We start from the raw sequence: 22,585 nt of genomic DNA, 5'->3' as shown, positions 1-22,585 counted from the left end.
TTACCCCCAAATGTTTGAGGACACCTTGCATGATTTGTATAAAGAATTTGTTAAACAGGCATGTTCTAGTACTGTTCACAAATCTTACCTCCTGTACTGGGAAGCTGGAATCATCCTTTTTGCAGAGTGCTAAGGTTTGAATCCAGCTTTTGGTTATGATTCTTCAAAACTCTGAATTAAAATCTTTAAGTGACCTGAACTAATGAATAAACTGCAATGAGTCACTTTCATTAAGCCTTCAAACTACTCCATAAAAAAATCACATATTCTCCTGATACTATTCAATACAATGTTACACACCATCTCGTGACCCTTATCTTGTTTCTCAGATACTTCCCCTAATCATGTTGTTTAGGAGTAACATTTCTTATGGTGATAGCTTATAAACTGTATATGTAAATAAAAGCTGAAATCCGTTTGCTGTCAAAACTGTGACTGTTAGCTAATCTGCATGAATTTAAAAGAAGCTTTAAAATTTTTCTGCCCGACATTTTTGACAGTGACAGCTGACCTCCTTATTGTAAGAAGCAGTACAACTTTACCTCAACTCCACTACCCTGTTAGGTTTTATGTCTTCCTAGTTTATTTTTATTCTTTACAGCCAGAGAGGACATAAACACAACCTTATCCTATAGCATTGGATTTGCCTTACTTCATTCCCTTCTTTCAACCTCTTGCTGCCCTCTTACATGCCTGTCTCTGTCCTGCCTCTAATATCACTACCTGTAGGGCATCAGCAGGCTCCGATTAGCTGTAACACTTTACTTTAACACTGTACAATGTATTATTCACATAGAATTACGCGTACAGCTTTTTAATACTGGAGAGCAAGACAATTTGCTGAAAAATAACAGTTCATCAAAAAACAATTTTCCAAAGAAAGACAGAAGTCAGGTTAAATATATGAGGTAGAGGGTTTGGTGGCACAGTTTGCTGCAACATAGGAATGAGCTCTGCTCCTTTGGAAGACACTTATGAAGAACTGTGTGTTTAACAAACTGTCCCTGTTCAACTACTGCTCTGGTGTGACAACAACAATCTAGCACTGAATGTCAGCAAGACAAAGGAACTGATTGTTGATTTCAGAAGATCTCAAATACCACACAAACCTCTAGTGATGAAAGGAATGATGTTGGAAAGGGTCAAGAGTACAACGTTCTTGGATGTTCATATCACAGAGAACTTATCCTGGTCAGTCCACATATCCAGCACAGTCAAAATGCTCAGCAACGGTTGGACTTTCTAAGGAAACTTAGGAAGGCAAAATTACCAAGCTCCATACTTCATACCTTCTGTAGGGCACCATTGAAAGTGTCCTGACCAACAGCATTACCGTCTGGTATGGGAGCTGTAACAATCAGGATCAGAAGGCTCTGAAAAGAGTTGTAAGGTCAGCAGAAAGAATCACTGGCACCTCCCTTACACCTCTGGAAGATCTACACAAATGCCAGTGCATCAACAGGGCCAAAATGATTTCCAGTGACCCATCGTATCCTGCTAATGGTCTGCACACTCACCTCTACTCAGGCAGGGAGATACAAAAGCCTGCACTGTAAGATCACCACACTAAATAACAGTTTCTTTCTGCTCTCCATTAGACTGTTGAACTCTTAGGAAAAATGAACCATGAGTTTGTCGAAACACTCAACCACTTCTGTTACATAACTAGCCTATCAAGTGGCTTATTTTATGGATGTGCAATAACCAAGTGCAATACTAACGTAGCTCACCTATCACACTGAAGGACTGTTAAGTGCAATATACAAACTGTACAATAATTCAGCCTAATCATAGATATGCTGCTATTGTTTCAATTTTTCTTTGACAATATTAGCTTCATACTGTTCCTTGTCTTCCTCGTCTCCTGTTCTGGGATGGGTGTGGGTCACTGCTGTCCTACTTTATACTTACTAATTGCTACTTATTAAATTTCTACTGTTATATTTTCTTAAATTTTCTTTGTTTATATGTGAAACTGTTTCCTGCATTGAGAACAAAGCAGTGTAATTTTGTTCAGCTACACTGCTGTGTAGTTCTGAATGACAATAAAGTGTTCTTTGACTTTGACTCTTTGACTTGACTGTTCTGGTATGTTATTTTTTAGGTTAGACAATGATCTAAAAAAGGAGTTGAGACAGTAAACTGCTGATGGATTTTTTTATTATTATTTTTGGCCCCACCATGGCACTCTGATCAGCTTCCAGCATCCAGTGAGGAACCTCTACATCTAACTGTACTTCTTGGTCCAGGGCTATACCTGTGGGAAAATAATACTTAGTAGAGTGGAACACAGGTTAACCCAGCGGTGAAGCATCATCCTCAGCACTTTGAGAGTGCACAATCTAACCTGGCAACCTGTCCTGTACACCGCCACCATACAGGAGACTACAATGCTGGGCCTTTAACATGAACGCTTCCATGCATGTCTTAGGTTAGGCTGTCTACCTCCCCCATTAAGGGCTAGCCAATGTCAGCCCCACTCACTTCCTCTGCCCAGTCAGCTCCACTAGTAGCTAGATTGCTTCATCACTCAGTTCTCCACTGCCAGCAAACTTTGACAGTGTAATTTTGTGTACACCTGCTTCAGACAGTTTGACTGCAGACATTTTACCAACAATACCTGTTCTCCATGACTTCACGTACTGCAGCGATATTGGGCCCAGATCCCAGATGTGTGTAGTAAGGACCTTCATCTTTCTCAACAAACTGTTCTATAAAAACAAAGGACAATGTTTAGAGTAGCTTTGAAGAAATGTATGCAGTCCAGACATAGCATGCAATGATTATTATGATTTTTTGTTTAACTTTCATGATAAAGATAAAGGGTGTCTAGGAAAAAATTCTAAATTATAAAAAAGTATAAACATTCACCAGAAATAGGGCATGCTATCAATTTTAATCTTTCCATATCTGTTACTATTGGTCAACAACCAGAGTGCAACAAGCACACTTTTAGTTTCAGGTATAAATGTGACATTATCTGAAAGTCATTTATTACAGCAGGCATCATTTTTCTCATCACTGTTTTGCTGCATTTTAACAGCTCCTGGTTATTAAATGTTAACAAGACAAAAATGTAAAAAAAACAAATGAACCATAGCACAACATGCTGAGGTAAGTGGAAACTAAGGAACTCAAATTTAATAACCTGTAGTAATATTTCTGTACTACTAGGTTTCTAAGAGATACCTTCAATTTGGCCTGCCAGCAGCAGGGCAGCCATAGCAGAAGAAGTATGTGTGCATAAACAGAGTGGTGCTGCATACCCTGTAACTTAGAAGGTTAGCACAGATCACTTCGCCATCATCTGTGCTTTTACTAGGAAAAGTCATAATTTGAACAATGTGTATACCTTACTCTTTTTCAGCACTGTCTTTTAGGAATGTGGGAACATAGGTATAATTCTAGACAAGCGATCACAGGGACCATAAGATGCTTGGCCATAATCATCTTTAAGTAGACAAACAGAAGTTCTTGCAACCCTTGTCAAACACTTAAAAAGTATTTACCTCCCAAAATAAGCATGGCCTTACATGATAAGCTAGGTGTAACTTTGTGTCTGCCCATCCATTCGAGACTTACCTTAAAGGAAGCCAGACTAGTGCTTTGTTTGACCTCTAGTGGGTACTTATTCCATTGGCTGGGGATACCCTGTCTTAGGAACCTATCCCTCCAGCGAGTCTTCTTTATGCTTTGGAGCAGATTTAGTTCTTTAGTGCAGGTGTTTGTTAAAGCACTGTTTTTTGTGAAGAACTAGGAGGTCAAACAGTACTGGGTCTTTCGTGGCTTGAAAAGCTAGACACAGGTCACCTCGGAGCTACTGGTAGGCTACTGAGCATAAAGAGAATTGTGCTAATATTAGAATAGTTGAAGGATTCAAGAAGTTTAATTTTCTTGGTTAGAAATCTTTGGGGACTTTCTGGTTGATTAATGTGCTTGCATTTATACAAACCAAATGGGGTACTGCATTTGATGATAGGTCTGATAAGGGGGTAGAATACAGGAGAAAGGAGGATGGCTACTATGCTTGTCGAAGATATTCCCTTGGTAATTAACTGGGCCAGATAGAAGGATTTCTTCACTACAGTGGAAACATGATGACTGAATGAGAAAGAGTTGTCTATATAAATATCTAGGTCTGTTATGACCATTTCTGTGTAAAGAGGTGTACCATTTATAACATATAAGGTGGCAGCTGCTTTTTTGCCTAATGCTTATAAATTTGTATACCTTAAATGAAGAATTTCCTACACAGAAACACAAGAGAGATATTAGGGTTCACATTCTAACATTTCTTACTGGCTTACTGTACAAATCTACTTGACTTTGTATTCCCCCCACCCACCCAAACATAATCAGATCTCACGGTTGAACTCCAAATTGTAACCACTGAAGTGCACAGTATTCCTTTGTGTTAGACAGACAGTATGGCTTGCATGGACATTGTAAGACATAAGGTTATAAGAACAGGAAAGCAGAGTGCCAGTGCCTTCCCCATTTCTGGGCTACAGCATACTATTCAGGAATGAAGAGGTGTTACCATTTAATGTTCAAGTTGAGGATTCTATAAGGAGTAGAAATAATAGTTATGTACTTATAACATTAAATCTGTGTTGCCTCATTTTCATCTGGTTCAACAACTGCATTGTTGGATCTGATCAAATATGACCTTGGTCCTTCTACCATAGCTTTGGATATGAGACTCTGACTCTCCTACCCACAATTCTCTCCTTCTGTCTGATTTACCTTAGATCAAGTTTGCTGACTATTCAGATTACATAGACCAAATATTGTGGAATAGGATAATAATCTAGAGGCATCCCATGCTTAGGAAAGGTGATGAAGATGCAAATAGCAATTTGGAAGGGGAAATGTGAGAGGGATGTTGAACTGGAAGAAAATGAGTCACAATGAATCTAACATTAAGGTAAGTACATAACTATCATATCAGATGTCTATTTTTTGTCTGATTCAAAGTTTGGGACAGATTTCCAAGCTGCCTAAAAGAAGCTAGGTGGAGTCAGGGAAGGAAATTCCTGAGAATGGCAGAGCCAAAGGACACATGAGCTTTAAAGTACACATCCAACATAATGAGATACAAAGGTGTGAACTGTTGACCAAGTTGCTGCTGCACAGATGTCACTAATAGGAACTCTTTTTGCGAATGCTGTAGAGGTAGCAGTTGCTTTAGTGGAATGAGCCTTAGGCTTTGAATGCAAAGGTAAACTTGGAGTTTTATAAACAAAGGAAATGCAGTCTGCCAGCCATGTATAAAGTGTGAATTTTGATACATGTTGTCCAAGTTTCATTTTGGAAAAGGAGAGAAATAGTTGGTCTGACTTTCTGATATCTTTGTTATGGTGTAAGTAAAATATAAACTGTCTGTGTGCATCTAATTATGAAGTATGTGTTCAGAAAAAAATGCAGGTAGGTTAATCTGCCGATTCAAATTTGTTTCAGATGAAACCTTTTGGAGAAAGGAAGTCTTCATTCTTAATGACACTGTCTTTGTGGAAGATTAGAAAAGGTGACTTGCATGAGAGCTCTTATAATTTGAAACTTTTCTAGCAGTGGTAATGGCAATCAGGAAGATGGTCTTCCAAGAAAGAAACTTTGGTCGGCTGAGGCCGCAGGCTCAAAATGTTTTGAGTTAATGACTGAAGTAACAATGTGATATCCCATGAAGGAACCGTGTCTCAAATGGGAGGTCTCAACAAAAAAGCTCCTTTGAGGAAAGCTTTAGATATTATAAGAGAAGCAATAGATGAGCCATTATGGCCTTTGTGAAAATGTGAAATGGCAGCCAGTCTGAACTTTTATAGAACAACTGGAACATTGCTGAAAAAGTTCTGAAAGAAATTTTAGTATCACTGGAAGATAGGCTGAAAAAGGGTTAAATCCTTTGCAGCATGGCCAAATAGAAAATCTTTTCTATTTGTTCTTTTAAGTTTCTTTGCCGATTCCTTCTGAAAAGATTATAAGGACTACCAGAGAAAACAGCCTGGCATCTCTCACTATCATTAAAATTAGAGAAACCATGCATTTAGTTTTAGGGTCTGAAGATCTGGTACAGACATCCCGAATGACTGACTCAGCAGATCCATAACGGGATCCAGAACCCAAGGTGGGTGCAGTAAATGAGGCCAAAGGAAAGGAAACCATACTTGCTGGGGTCAAAACGGGGCAATGAGGATCAACTTGGTCTTGGACTTCTGTGTGAATTTTGTCAGGAGATGCATTGGTGGAAAGGCATAGATGAGACCTGTGGGGCCAAGTGTGGACTTGAGCATCTCTCGATGGCTGTCCCTGTGGAGGGATGATGGCAACATACCTGCTGCATTAGTTGTTTAGGTAGGAAGCAAAGAAGTTGCAGCAAGGTTGACCCCAGCAGCTGAAGATCTCTGTTGCCAAAGTCTGTTTGACAGACCACTCATGAGGTAACATGATACATCTGCTCATCCTGTCTGCTAGTATATTGAACATCCCAAGAATGTGTGCTGCTACCAGAAAATAATAGGAAGACCTCACCCATTGTCAGACTCGCATGGCTTCTCAGCAAAGAGGATACGAATGCATTCCACCTTGTTTGTTGACGTACCATATCACTGATATGTCCATTTAGATGGAAATCACACCCTTTGGTAGGAAGTCCTGAAATGTCTAAAACACTAGGAGGACTGCTCTCCTCTCCAAGAAATTGATGTTGCAGTTCAAGTCACTTGAACTGTCTTCCCTTCAAAATGCCTCCCCCATCCTAGAAGAGAAGCGTCCTTGGTTACTGTGGCCTGGGAAACAGCTGGGCAGAAAGGTCTCCCTTCTACCACTAAAAGAGAAGTTATCTACCACTTTACATGGTTTCTGCACACTTGAGTAAGATGGATTCTGATGAGAGGGTTAATGCTCTGTAACCACTGGACAAAGCAGTGTCCACTGTAGCACTCTCATGGTATTTTGCTAATGGTACTAATGTATGGCAAAAGCCATTAGCCTAACGCATGAAGAATCAGTCTTGCATATGGGCAGGGATGCTGAACTACCTGAGAAGCTACCAGTCTTAATGACCATATCCTTGCAACTGGGAGTTTGGCAATTTGTTGAATTGTATCTATCTGACATCCAATTAATTCTACGTGTTTTGTGGGGGAAAATTTGTTCTTCATATGATCAACTGTTATTCCTAATTGATCTGCAAGACTCATTAGAAAGGCTTGGTGCTGTAAGAGTAGATCCCTGCAAGTAGCAGTTATAAACCAATTGTCTAGATATGGAAAGACTTGGATCCTTTGCAGTCATAGGTGAGCTGCCACCACTGCCATAATCTTGGTGAACACAAAGGGGGTTGTGGTGAGACCGAATGGTAGTGCTCTTAATCAGTAATGATTGGCTTCCAGTCAGAAACTGAGAAATCTCCTGGATTGCCTTTGAATCTTGATGTAGTAGTAGTAGGTGTCCTGAAGATCTACATAGCACATCCAATCGTTCTTTTTCAAGATAGGTTGTATGGACTGTACCATGACCATCCAGAATTTCATCCGTTTGACACACTGACTGAGGTGGCTGAGGTCCAGCATTGGCCTGAGGTCCCCTGTCTAATTTGGAACTAAAAAGAACCTGGAAGACACTCCAGATTCAAACTGGTCTGGGGGAACCTGGTGAATGAATATTTTAACAACTTTGACACTTCTGTTGCTGTGGATTTCAACTGATTGGGAGGAGTATTGGGAATCTTTAATCTTTTCTTATGGGATACAAAAAAGGTATGGTATAGCCTCTGGTGATTATCCTTAACACCGATTAATCCAAAGTTATGATTATCACTTGTGACATAGGCAAACTTACATTTATATAATAGTAATCAAACCATATTAACAAATTCACATTTACAAACATTCTATATCACATATACTGTTGTACACCATATAATCAAAGCAACATTTGCATAAATTCATTTCCTGCCCCTTCTTAAACCTCATTCTTCCTCCTAAACATTTTTCTGCATGTATTGTTCAAACACTTTCTATTTTTTCTATGTAATTTACTCCTACCATTTTCTGAACATCCCACTCCTTGTTCTTTTATCTCTGTTGCGGTATTGACTGCTTCAAGTACAGTCAGTTTAGACTTTGATTTCCATTTTCTAGTAATTGCTTTTTAGGCAGCCACCAGAATTAAACGTAATGAGAGCTTACTACATCTAGGAAGTTCAGATCCTGTATCCCAAAATCATTTCCTTAATTACACTCATTTATTCACCCACTATTCTTGACAGTGTACTCTGTAGGGAATTTCTAAAGTCTGCTAACTCAGTATATTCTGAAAACGTATGCTCCCAGGTACCTTTTTCTTCCCACATTATACAATCAACATATGCCATCTATCTGAGGAAAAACTATTTTGGAGTCTGCTTGGGGTATACAAGTATTTATGCAAAAACTTCCAGGCAAAGATCTTAAATTGTCTATATTTTGTTATATATTTGGGAGCCATACACATGTTCTCCCATTGTTTCTTTGTGAATTGCTTATCTAATCTCTCTTACTAATCTTTTCTTACCTCCAGGGATTGATTCCTATAGCTATCATGCAATAGTTTATATGTCTCCTTAATTATCCCTTTTTAAGAGCAACTTATATTCTAGATTCACTTAAAAACTCAACCAGTGCAGGTCTTTCATTTAGGATGCCCCTATCCTTTTCTCTTTGTCTATACACTGATATCAATCCTTGATGGGGAAGACAATCACTAATCTGCAATCCAAATGACTTTTTGGCCTCATCCCATTTAATTACCTTTCCCTGTCTTATTATTTGTGTACCAATACATTGGTTCCTTTGCTAACTTCTTCTAGTATGTTTGAACCCGCTCTGGCTTATTCTTTGCATCCCTAATTGCAGTCATTCCTATTGGCAGAATTTCCTTTCTCCATTCCTGTTTTGGCTTAGTTCTTAGTATACTTTCTGCTGCTTTATGAATATAATGTTTTTTTCTCTTTTTTAATTTCTCCAAGTCTTTTGGGTTTATAATACCATGATGGGAATGGACCCCATTCCTAAGTCAAAGTATGATTAAAGTTCATGAAATTAGTAATGTTACAAGATTTAATGTCAGCCAGAAGTGCTCTTCACAGCACCCATGATGTGCGAAGTACTGACTCCTTCTGCAATTCGTACGGGGTTACATGTAGTGGTAACATATCTAAATACGATTGTAGATTCTTTTTTATAAGACCCGTTGCTCCTACTACTATTGGAACTGTCTGAGAATCTTTCTTCCACATTGCTCTCATTTAAGCCTGCAGATCCTGATATTTTATGACTTTGTGTCTCTCTGTATGCAAGACACTGTAGTCACTGGATGTGACAATTTCAATGATCAGTGTTACTTTTGTCTTCTTTTCATGGACAACTATATCCAGTTTTCTAGCATCTATCTTTTGAACTGGTGGTAATGGGTGACCCCTTTGTGATGTAAACTTCATCATTTTCTGTGATGCTTTGTGGCTCATGCTTTTAGTGTTTTGTGTTTTTCAGCCACTTCAATACCATAATGTTTGCACAATCCCCATTGCAACAATCTTGCCACATTATTATGCCTTTCAGTATACAGTCTTTCTGCCATTAGTATGTCACAATGAGCAACGAGGTGTGTGATTGTTTCAAATTCTGTTTGCAAAACCTACATTTGTCTGTTTCTCCCACATGCTCAGTGGAGTTTTTAAATGAACGTATACATAGCCCACTATCTTGTGCCGCCAATGATAACATTTCATTTCTTGGTTTGAATTCACCACTCCTTAACCATTCCTTCCTAATCAACATGAGGCTCTTCCAGAAGTTTTCTATACTGTATTTATGCATTTTTCACATTTCTTGCCTTCTCATCTGGTCCTTCACCTTATATTCTTTCTTTTGTTTTTTGGCACATATAGTTGCTGCCTGAGTTTTATCTATTTGAGGTTTGATTTCCATTCCTGCTTGATGCCGATATGCTTCTGCTAGACCAAGCAAGGAAGTCATCTTAGATTTATTCTCCTCATGTTTTAAAACTTTCACTACGTTTGGGTTTTATGTGGTTAGCAGATATGTGTGGAGTCCCACAATTGCAGATCTATACATGTAATCAGTTTCAAGGAGACCCATCTCTCCTTTAAACAGGGAATATATAATCATTTGGTGAGCATGAGACATCCTTCTTGTTTTCCTATCTAATCTATCCAACAAATTTTGGGGCCAGTCAATCATTCCAGGACTGTAATTTAGGACAATAAGAGCCAATTGGTTTATAGTTTGGATTTTGTTTCTAAATGTCAGTGCTGTTTTCAGGATTAATTTTAGTCTTCTAATGTATTCCTTAGTGAGTTTTATTCACATTTGCTTATGTTTTATTGTTGATCCTTCGTGAATTTCCAAGTATTTATACACTCCCTCTTGCTCAAGTTATTTTATATCACATTCTTGTCCCAGACTGATGTTTTCCTGGTGCTACAGTTTTCCTGCCTTAAAGGTTGGTTTTCAACATTTATCAAGACCAAATGACATTCTTATATCATCTGATAAAGTTTTGGCAACTTGTAGTTGTGCTTTCAGTTCCTCATCTGATGAGCTATACAGTTTTAAATCATTGACAAAGAGAAGATGAGAAGTCTTTACACATTCTTTTTTTTCTAGGTGCCAAATTATAGCCATGGCCTAAGCTGTTAAGTAGACAGCTTAATGGGTTAAGGGCAAGGCAGAATAGCAGTGGTGACAGAGAGTTACCCTGGAATACCCCCCTTTTAATTTTTATCCCTGGAATAATAATTTGTCCTTTATCATGGCTTAATTGCAAAGTGGTCTGCCACTGTTTCATGGTCACTTTAATGTAGTTGATCAGTGTAGGGTGTATCTTATACATTTTAAGCACTCTTTTATCCATGAATGCAGGATAATATCAAATGCTTTTTTGTCATCACTCCATGCCATACTTAAATTCTTCCCCTTTTTACAGTTCTCCACTATGACTTTATTTAACAACAAATGATTCTTTGTTCCATGTGACTATATTTTATTGCCCTTTTGTTCTACTGCCATAATTGAGTTTCCTTCTAAATGACTATAAACTCTTTTAGCATCCATTCCAGTATATAGTTTATACGTCGTTGGAAGACAAGTTATTGGTCTATAGTTTTTAGGGTAGCTTGCAGGTTCTCTCCTAAGTAGGAGCATTGTTTTTCCAATTGTTATCCAGGTTGGTGTCAGTTGAGGATGCGCATATAAATAGTTTTTACTCATGGCTAAATCTTCGTGCAAAGATGTTAATACTTTTAACCAAAAGTTAGGTACTGAATCTGGCCTGGAGTTTTCCAATAAGAGGATTTTCTTAACTTTGTTTCAATCTCTGTGGCTGTTACTTCATCAAATTTCATATCCTGTACATTTAAACTTCTTACTCTTTCACCTCTTCTATCCATTTAGCATCTTTGTTATGTTCTACAGGATCTCTATAGATACTTCTCCAAAATGTATCTATTTCTTCTCTTTTGTCATTCTTTCAATTCCTTTTACCTTGTTTCCCAGTTCTCTGTAAAACTTTTTTGGGTCATCAATAAATTACTTATGTTGTATTTTTCCTTTACATTTATCTTCGTATCTTCTAATTTATTCCATTTGTGCTGAGATTTTTAGTTTATTTGCGATAGTGCATGACAGATCCTGGTCTGTTCTAATACTGCAAATTGCATTTATTACGTGTATCTTTCTTAGTATTTTTGTTGATCTGTTCCCTCTTCTATATTCTTCTAACAGTGACACTGCTTGTCTTAATTGCTTTATAGTTTTCTCTGTTCGATACGTCCATGATGGTATTCGATTTCCCCCTTTCTTTCCCTTACTACCCTGTGTTTTTGTGGTAGAACTTTATCAGTTATTAATTTAGCTGGACAGTAATATACCCTGTTTACTTCTGTTATATTGCATGGATCTCTATGGGCAGTCCTAATTACTGTATTCATTTACTTTATCAAACTTCTGACTTTTTGGGTTTTACTGTCCTTCTGCAGTCTATTTCTTTCATTGATTTTAATATGTCTATCTATCTCTATTAAATCAAGCAACTCTCCTCTTAGCTCATTTTCTTCTAAACTGAGGTACCTTTTTTGGTTTCTGTGTCCTGCGGGCATTCTATACAAAGTTCTATAGCATCTTCCTGTGGTCATCCTTTTCAATTTCATCCTGTGCCATCCACTGCTCTGTCACATGGGAGCTCACTGGCCTATCACTCCCCAACATTGAATGCGCCAGAATTTCCACAGTTTCCTTTTCCTTCCCCTGCTGTCCAGCCCCAAGTGAATGTTTATACTGGTTTCCTGTCCAAGGCTCCAAAATATCATATAGCATCTGCCCAACTGCTTCCTATTCCACTGGTTTGCCCTTAATTTGGATATCCATTGCTCTATCCTTTTGTGGTGCTTTCTGAATTAGATTTTCTGCACTGAATCCTTCACTTTGCAGTTACTCTGTAACCTCAGTTTCTATTTCTTTAAATTCTCCATTACTAACCTCCTTCTCTTCTTATTTTTTATATTGGAACATTTTCCATCTCCAGATTCCTTTGCTTGTATTTCTCTTTAAATATCTTTGGTGCTGCTCTTTTTGTATTGGTTAGTTTTGTTTTCTCCTTTGCATAAATATTACACCATATTAAATCTCTTTTTCTTTCCCATGACCATATTTCTTCTTCAGATGTCTCCTGGTCTTCCTGCTTCTCCTTACTTTGGGGACTCACTCCATCATGCTGTGATGTAACCTGCATTACATCTTCTAAGCCAAATAACTTCTGCTTTACTAATATTCTTTTCTACATTCCCTCTTTTTGATATCCTTTTTTTATTGTGAAATTTTCCATATCCAGATGCCTTTGCCTAGATTTCTCTTCAAATATCTTTGGGGATGCCTTCTTTATATCGATTAATTTGGCTTTCTCCTTTGCATAAATATTGCACCATATCAAATCTCTCTTTCTTTCCCATGTCCAGATTTCTTTTTTATACTTTTCAAAAGTCTCTAGGTTTTATTGTTTATACTTTCACATTTCCTCAGATGCTTCTTTTTACAAACAGATCAAAGTTTATTGATCTATATATTGTTTTTCACAAATCTGTTGTACTAATGAAAAAATAATTTTATTTGAAGCTTCTGACAGTTTTTCTTGTGGAAGTATTTTTTTTTCCTCTAATTTCTCTTTTAATCATTTGTATATCTTGTGTCTGGAAATTCTGGGCTTTTTGCATAACAGTAACAATACATAATTTCTTTCTTATCCTCAATAGTCCACTATCACCTTTATGTCTCTTCTTTGGCCTATCAGTTTTTGTGATATTTGTGGACTACTACTTCCTTCTACAACAGGGGGTATCCTCCTCTGGCCCCATTGTAGGAATGTTTCCATATTTTTTAGGATTCTACACTGTCATCTTTTCTACTCCTGGCACCAGTGTGCTTACCAGGACTGGGCACTTTTTTATCCTGGGTCGTGTGCACCCAGCTATCTTTTTTAAATTTTTAACCTGCTTCTGTCCATGATATATGCTATATAAATACAGTCTATATATCAGTGTCGTCTAGGTGAGATTTGTGAAAAACAGGATCCACCTCGTGAAGGTACTCACCAAGATTTGAGGATGAAATCAGTTTCAGCAATACTACTCTCCTTTGCTTGCTGACTTATCTCTCCATTCAGAATATAATATTCTGTATGACTGTTGTTATTCTCCTTAAGGATCTGCATCGAAAATCCCACTCCTTCCTTATTTCTTGACTTACCCCCCCCACTTCATCCTCATCCCTTTCTACTTTGAATTGTAGCTTTCTGCTTGTATTATGTACAAGAGCCTTAACTGTACAGCTCTAAAATATCCCTTCAAATCAGATAATCCTAAACCTCCTTGTTCTGTTGGGAGGATCAATGTATCCCACTTGACTCTTGCCCTCTTTCCCTACCAGATAAAAACCTTCAGCTCTACTACTTACTATCCACAACGTATCCTCTGGTTGATAAAAATATGCCTGACTTTTGTATGAAATTAAAGGGACTAAAAACATTTTTACTGCTTATATCTTGCTATCCCAACCCATAGACAAGAGCTTCCACTTTTTCAGTTTTTGTATTATCTTTTGTTTAGCCTCTTCTCAGACATGCTTAGTTGCAATAACAGAATTATTTTTACTCCATTCTCCTAAATACTTAATTTTATCATGCCCCCATAAATGTGGGTATTGCTGAAACAATTCATGTTTGGGTACATAGTTTATACCTGTAGCCATTATTTTATAATCATTAATTTTATATCCTGAAAAAAAACTGAAACTGTCTCAGAATGCTGCACAACACTCAGATGTCCTTTTCTTGTTCCATCACGTACAGAATAATATCATTTGCAAATAAAGCCAACTTTTCTTGAATACCATACCAAGTATATTCTTGAATTTCTGAGTCTCCTATTTTCTTAGTTAATGGTTCTAAAGATAACATAGGTGATAGAGGATACCCCTGCCTGGTTCCTCTGTTTAGACACAACTTAGAGAGGAACCCTCCCACTTGGATTTTTGCCTCATGTATCCTTTTAATTAACCTTCGATTCTCAGTTGGAGCATCTTTTGTGTCGACATGCGTGAATGGGCGTTACTTCGTTGAAGGTTGTGCGTTAGGCTCGGCAAGCCAGCACGTAAAAATCTACTGCCAATCATTAGCGGACCAGAGTTCTGCTGTGGCGACCTCTAACCGGGAAAAGCCGAAAGACAATATTGTATCAGAAAATGCAAATGCTTCCATTGTCCTATTCATAAAAAAACGAACTTATTTTGCTGAATGCTTTCTGTCCATAAAGACCCATCAACAACAACAGTATTTTCTTACATTTTGCTTCCCTCTGGATCATCATTGTTCTGTTAATGTTGTCAAATGTTTGACTCTCCTCCAAAAACACATTGATCCATACCTGTCAATTTTGGCTTCACCTTTGCCAATCTTTTAGCTATTATAGACATAAACACTTTATAACCATGGTTTAAAATTGAAATAGGCCTATATGAAGATGTATCATCTAATGGGTCTTTACCATCTTTAGGTATTACAGCCACCACAGCTGTTTTTCTGGGATGTTGGTGCCTCCCATCCTTTTAAAATACTTGTAAACAAAACCTTCTAGATCCTTATCACTTTCTTCCCTCCTAGCTTCCAAACGTCCACCAGAATACCATCTCATCTCCTCCTGGGGACTTTCCTGCAGATTGGTTATACATCATCATTTTTATCTCATCTTCTCCAGTCTTAACTGTTAGTTGTTGAGCCTCTTCTACCTCTAACCTTGGCATATTTAAGTCTCGTATTCTTTCTTGACAGTGTGTTACAGGGCTGGGTTGAGATTTCTTGGGAGGGGAATAGGCAATTGTTATGCTGATTCATAGATACTCACTGCTGAGGCTCTGTGACCGAATTCCTGCAGGTCTGCCTTTGGAGTTGGTTTGCCACCTCTTTGTAAACTTGTGCTTTTTCCCTTTATGTATCCTCCATTTGGTTTGCTTGGGTGGGAAGGTCCACGTTTTATTATGGTAATTTCTATCATGTCTGTGGGTAGGAGACTGTAGAAAATCTTAGACAGACTTCATATTTTCTCCTTTTCCTCTAGTCTTTTTACTACCTTCTCTGTTGGGGGTCAGAAAATGAGCTCCTTATTTGAATGGGCATCTAGAAGCTCTATATTAATGTGGTCTGGGAGGGGTTATACTCTCAGCCAAGCATGTTTCCTCATCACAGCTCTGTCTGATGCATCTACAGCATCATAATTACACTTTATAGAGTGCTTGCCAACCTGAAAAATACAGTTATGTAAATTGCACTTACCATAACAGCGAACACTTGAATTCCTCAATACTGCAGTAGCCATTTAGCTATATGGGTCGTACCCTGCACAAGATACAACAATCAGCCAGCTTCATAAAGCTCTGGCTCCCTCCTACACCTACACAGTGACTACTGATTGGTAAGCCCTTTGGTGGGAAATCAGCAGCCAGAATGTAGAAACCTTCAGGACTTTCTTACCCTTAAACAGAGAAATAGAGAACAAATTTACTCATCCTGAAACTCTAAAAGATATAACAGTAAATAAAAACTTTGTATCTCACAAACTAACTCTGTACACAGATAGGGATGGCGGGTGGGTGTGGTCAGAGTCAGATCCCAGTCAAGGCAGATAAGTGGTCCAGGGCTCCCTTATCTAACTCATCTGCGCTAAAAGCCAAACATATTCTGCTGTAACCCAACACACTGCATTTCATACCAACATGCCTGCAAAAAAGCTAAATTAAAAATGTATTCATAGTTGAAATACTAACATTAAACTCATACTGTCCAATTTATCCATAACCATACAATAAAAACACACTGTATCTTCTTCTTCTTTTGGCTTTTCCCGGTTAGGGGTCGCCACAGCGGATCATCTATCCGCTCATGATTGGCAGTGGAGTTTTACAGTGTCGAGTTGCCAGCCCGGCGCCCAACCTTCCACAGAAGGTACACAGACACAGACACAGACACACACACACACACACACACAGACACACACACACACACACACACACACACACACACACACACACACACACACACACACACACACCCAGGGCTAATTTAGAGTGTCCAATCCACCTACTGCATGTCTTTGTGATGTGGGAGGAAACCGGAGCACCCGGAGGAAACCCACGTGACCACAGGGAGGACATGCAGACTCCGCAGAGAAGGCACCCCAGCCGAGAATCAAACCGGAGAACCTGTTGCTGTGAGGCGACAACTCTAACCGCTGCACCCCTGTGGCCGCCCCAACAAAACAAGGAAACCAAGGTCTGCACCCAAAGAACATGGCTGATATGAAAATGTTCCTGTTTTTTGTGCTATAACTGATTCCTTCCTTTACACAATAACAGCTCTATGATACAGGAAACAAGTATTGACAGGAGCGCACACACACACACACACACACACACACACCACTAAAATACATTAATACCAAAGTAAAACAATCTTAAAAAAGAAAAATGTAGCATCAACAAATCAATGTCAAACCAAACTACAGCAAGCAGAATATTAATTTTAAACTATACTCTCTCCCAAAAATGAGCACTATACACACCTGAAAAATACCTCCAACTGCCACCAATACAATTCCAGTAAAAATAACAGTAACAAAACGATCCAGTGTTACAAGTTCACCTTACCTAGTTCCACGTCTTTTACAATAAAATCACTGACAAGACTACAAGAAGACAACCTTGCTAAGACCTGAAAGACAGACAGCCTATAGTTCCTACTTTCTAGTCCTGCCACCAGGTCTACTCAGCTCATTAAATCACAGTCACTTGAGGTCTTCCTCCTAACAGTGAATTAGTCAGTCCAAAAATAATTTCTTTCTTACATCTGTAACCCTTTACCCAGAAACACAAACTTAATACCCTGACTGACATCTCCTAATGGGTACTTTTTTTTCTGGATGCTGCTTGGCTGCCCAAGGCATAACTTCTGCCATCTGGACTCCAGCATTCCCTTATAAAAGTGCTAACTTTGGGGAAACAAAGTTCTCCCTACCTGCCAAGGAGATGGCAATTTTTAGAAACAGACAGTCTCACTCTTCTGGAAATAAGACATCAGAAGGAATCCCTTGGCAATCAATCAGGACAATCCCCTGATCTGCTAGGTAGTCCACCGATATACACACAAACAACATTATTAGCTTTTTCAAAAAGCCTGCATTAATGCTAGTTTACAGGCTTGTCTGCAGACTGCTGTTGGTCTGTTTTGTCTGTGACAGACTCCAGGAAGTCTATCTCTCATTGGCTGTACATTAGTACCAAATATAAGACAAGAAATTTGAGCTGTTGTTCAGCAAAGCAGGGCGGCAAATTGGAGATGTAGGTGCAATAATTTGTTTTTGTACGGCTTATGTTTTTGGTGCCCCCCCCCCCCCAGCTTACACTGGACCCTAGACAACTGCTTGGTCACCAGATCTGGTCCTGTTTTGAATGGTCTATTTTCTAGAAAGTCTTTTAACCAGGATAAGGGGTTTGTACTAATACTTTCTTATGTGTATTTGTTCAGCAAGCGTGTGTGGTCATTGAGGTCAAAGGCTTGGCAAATTCTCTAAAGAGTGTCACAATAAGATTGCCTTTGTCTGAGTTTTTTTTCAATATATCATCAGTTAGGATGTACAGGGCAGTAATGATACAGTGGCCTGGAAACCCATGTAGTTTTTTTTTTTGAGAAAAAGAAAATTGAGTGTAAACATGTTTTTCTAGTATTCTTTCCTTGATAGGTTATTTAATAGCAGAAACTTCAGCCTCTGGGCCATTCAGCAACAGTTTTGGAAGTGGGACTGAGTCAAAAAAAGAAGTTATGTTCTTACCATAACGTTCCTTGTGAATAGTTCATCTCGCCTTTGTTCTTATACACGGGTTCAGAGCCGATTCTCGGCTCCGAGTCGGCCGCATCACAAGCTCTGCATTTAAGAGAAGCTTGAGGCACAGTCTAGATCCCATGATCCTCCTCTGCTATCCCTCAGATCTAGTTTGCGAGAATCCAGAACGCACTACTAACCACTGCGTCTAACGCTCACGCAATCACACACTTGAACCTGAAACATCTGAACTAAATATAAATAGGTGTATACCTAATGTCTTACCTATCAGTTACTAGGTAGTGTAGATAACCCCGAGAAGACCAACCAGACAGTAGTCATACCAGTTCTTCCAGAATGTGGTGGGGGAAGGAGGGAGGGGATGTAAGAACAAAGGCGAGATGAACAATTCACATGGAACATTATGGTAAGAGCATAACTTCTTTATGTGAAATTGTTTGATCTCGCTGTTTGTTCTTACACACGGGTAGCGTCCTTAGCTCCGTTACCCTGGAGGTCCTGTCCACTTTGTAGTGAGTAACAAACGTATGAGGCTTAGCCTACATCGCCGCCGCACAAATAGTATCCAACGGTAGACGAGCGGCATGGGCTAGAGAAGTAGAAATGGCCCTAGTAGAATGAGTTTTAGGCTTGAATGGAAGTGGTTGTTTTGAAGCTGAATAGACAAAATTTATGCAGTCCGAAAGCCATTTGGATAACGTGCATTTTGTTACTACCATGCCCTTCTTATTATCTGCGAATGAGACGAACAGTTGATCCGATTTTCTGCAATCCTTTGTTCTGTCCAGATAAAATCTCAGCTGCCTATGTACATCCAGTTTGTGCAGCATGTATTCCAACTTGTTGGAATGGTTTTTGAAGAAGGTGGGAAGCTCTATAGATTGATTGATATTAATCACAGAACATACCTTCAGGAGGAATGACGGATTAGTACGCAAAGAGACTCTGTCTGGATGGAAAACCATATATGGTGGCCTAATGGACAAGGCCTGTAGCTCTGATATTCTATGAGCTGAAGTGACAGCAATAAGAAAAAGAGTCTTCCAAGATAAATACTTAAGTGGACACGTTGAAGCTGGTTCGAAAGGTGGTAACATAAGTTGGGATAACATCAAATTCAAGTTCCATGGAAAAACCGGATCCTGAATGGGTGGATGGAGGTGAAAGGTACCCTTCATGAAAGCTCTACAAAGTCTGTGGGACATAACTGTAGAGCCCCCTTCACCTACATGAAAGTTAGATATGGCAGCTAACTGTACTCTTATCGTGGATGTAGAGGCCCCTTCTCGAAAGAGTGTAGATAAAAATTCCAAGATTTTGTGTATCGGGGCCACCAAGGGATCTATACCGTGCCCTGATGCCTAACAGGCAAAACGTTTCCATTTACTCCTGTATAGTTTCCTGGTGGAAGCTTTGTGGGAAGAAACTAGAATGTGCTGTACTGCTGGGGACAAAACATCCAACCTGGCTAAATTGGGAAGCGGAGCAGCCAAGCTGTCAGTTTGAGGGACTGAAGAGATGGGTGAGGAACTCCCGACGAGTGAGTCAATAGGTCTGGTACTGGGTCCAGAATCCACGGTTCCTCTATCTGGTGGGTTCAAAGAAAGGGAAACCAGATCTGTCGAGGCCAGAATGGTGCTATTAGAATGATCGTCCTTTCCAGACTCCTGGCTTTCTGTAGCAATTTGGGTATCAAAGGAACAGGAGGAAATGCATATAGGAGACCCGGGGGCCAATCGTGCACCAGTGGGGGCACCCCCCGGAGGGGGAAGTAGGGCAAAGTAGCTTCTGCATTTGGCATTTAAGGGGGATGCAAAAAGATCGCAGCAAGTCTGGCCCCATCTGCGGAAAATCCTTTCCGCCACTTGATTTTTGAGGGACCACTCGTGTGGCAACAGGATGGCTCTGCCCAACCTGTCCGCGATGACGTTGGATGACCCCGGGATGTGCGTTGCTATCAGAAAGCGACCTGTGGATGCAGCCCATTGCCAAATTCTCATGGCCTCTCTGCATAACGTTTAATACCTGGTTCCACCCTGTTTGTTTATGTACCAGACCACTGACATATTGTCCGTCTGAACTGCCACTGTTCCTAGAGGTAGGGATTCATGAAAGTGTTGCAACGCTAGAAACACTGCTCTCAACTCCAGGATATTGATGTGCAGATTGTATTCCATCTTGGACCATTCTCCTTGGACCATTCTCCCCTGAGAAAGTCCCCCCACCCCATCAGGGAAGCGTCCATGGTTATAGTGGCTGTAGGGCTGGGTAGTACAAATGGGCGACCTATCGTTAGATCTTGGCTGTTCAACCACCACCGATAATCCCGTTTGCAAGATTCTGTGATCAAGATGTCGTGTGAAAAAGGAAGTTGTTGGAAAAACCACTGTGCGAAGAGCAGCCACTGGAGGACCCTCATGTGCATCCTGCCCAGAGGAACTGCAATAAGGGTAGCTGCCATCATGCCCAGGGCTTTCAGCACTTGTGCAGCAGAAACTTTCTTGCTCCAAAGAAGAATAGCGACCTGATCCCTGAGGGCTGACACTCTTATCTGGGGGAGCTTGATCAGAGCTGTAGTAGTATTTAACTCTGCCCCTATGAATGAGACATGCTGTGAGGGCGATAAGGCAGATTTTTCGAAGTTGACTGAGATTCCTAAACGGGAACAAAGGTTGATTGTGTAGTCCCTGGCTTGTACAAGACGATGCTTGGTGGTGGCAGTGAGGAGCCAGTTGTCCAGGTACAGAAACACCCGGAATCCTAGCTGCCTCAGGTGAGATGCCACTACTGCCATGCATTTGGTGAACACCCTGGGGGCTGAGGTGAGACCAAAGGGCAGAGCTCAAAATTGGAAATGACTGGCTCCCAGCCGGAAGTGCAGGTGATCTCTGGACGCTCTGGCCATTGATGTGGTAGTACGCGTCCCTGAGATCTGTAGAGCACATCCAATCGCCCTTCTGTAGAAAGGGAAGGATCGACTGTAGCGTGACCATCCGGAATTTTTCCTTCTTTACGAAGGTGTTGAGTTTGCTGAGGTCCAGTATTGGCCTCCAGTCCCCTGTTTCCTTTGGAACTAAAAAGAACCTTGAGTAAGTTCCGGATCCTATCTGGTCTGCTGGGACTGGTTGGATGACTCTTTTTTCGAGCAGCTTTTTTATTTCTATGGCTGCTTAATCTTGCAGATTGGGTGGAACATCTGGAAATCTCTTTTGATCGGGTGGAATGGTTATAAATGGAATGTTGTATCCTCTGGTTATTATGCTTTTTACCCAAGTATCTGAAGTGAGATTTAGCCAGGCCTCTGGGTATAAAGCCAAGCGACCCCCGACTGCCTCCAGAGCAGGACAGTGGGGACTCCACTCAGGAGTGCTGGAAGGGTATCCCAGGGACGCTATCCCTGTCGCCCTGGTTCTGCAGACCCCCTCTGCCGCCTGGGCGGCGTCTTCCATTTCTCCCCCCTCCTCTGCCTCTGGAGGGGGCATCACTCTGTGTGGACTGGAAAGATCCCTGAGTCTTTCAGAACCACATTTTTCCGCCTCTTTGCCCTTTGGGGTACGGTCTGGTCGGGGCGGAAAAAAGTACAGTTTTGTACCTACCATAAATGTAGATGTCCGATAGGTATGCATCTGCAGTCCTAACATATGGGTTGTCCTGCCTCAGGCAGCCTTTCGGTCGGCCGGATTCCAAAGTCTGGGTCCGGCCTCGGCTGATGTCGCACTTCACCCAACGTCATAGCAGCTGGGGTATAAAGGCATCAGCCAACGCCATTTTCCTCAGTGTTTCTTGCCCCAGATGCCAGGTGCCCTCTAGGAAGGCTAAATTAGGATAAATGCAGATAATTCCAAACAGTAGAGAGCAAAAAATATATATACATATATATACATACAAACAAATACACCATAATAGATTCCCCCCAGCTAGCTAAATGAGGGGTAAGTACCCTAGGAATACCACAGAGGGGAAGGAGGGTGGGTAATCCTGACTGCAGATGCATACCTATCGGACATCTACATTTATGGTAGGTACAAAACTGTACTATGTCCTTCAAGGATGCATCTGCAGTCCTAACATATGGGTAGAATACCATAGCCAAACTGGGGGAGGAGGCACTAAGATAATGATGGTGTAGTTAAGATCCCTTGC

The 22,585-nt window shown here is 40.2% G+C and overlaps 1 protein-coding gene across 1 annotated transcript in view; it reads right to left on the bottom strand.

Annotated features, from left to right (window-relative positions):
* TET1 (tet methylcytosine dioxygenase 1) overlaps positions 1-22,585 on the bottom strand; it is a 1,437,723-nt gene that overhangs the window by 1,293,938 nt on the left and 121,200 nt on the right. The window contains exon 2 of the mRNA XM_044055524.1: positions 2,621-2,711. Within this exon, the coding sequence (XP_043911459.1) occupies positions 2,621-2,711 (91 nt within the window). The remainder of the gene's footprint in view (positions 1-2,620; positions 2,712-22,585) is intronic.

The sequence above is a fragment of the Protopterus annectens genome, chromosome 14.part0 (assembly GCF_019279795.1).
Source record: "Protopterus annectens isolate FY-2018-M chromosome 14.part0, PAN1.0, whole genome shotgun sequence".
Classification (NCBI taxonomy): domain Eukaryota; kingdom Metazoa; phylum Chordata; order Ceratodontiformes; family Protopteridae; genus Protopterus; species Protopterus annectens.
The sequence above is the reverse complement of the archived record's forward strand: the minus strand, read 5'-3'. Positions and strand labels throughout refer to the sequence as shown.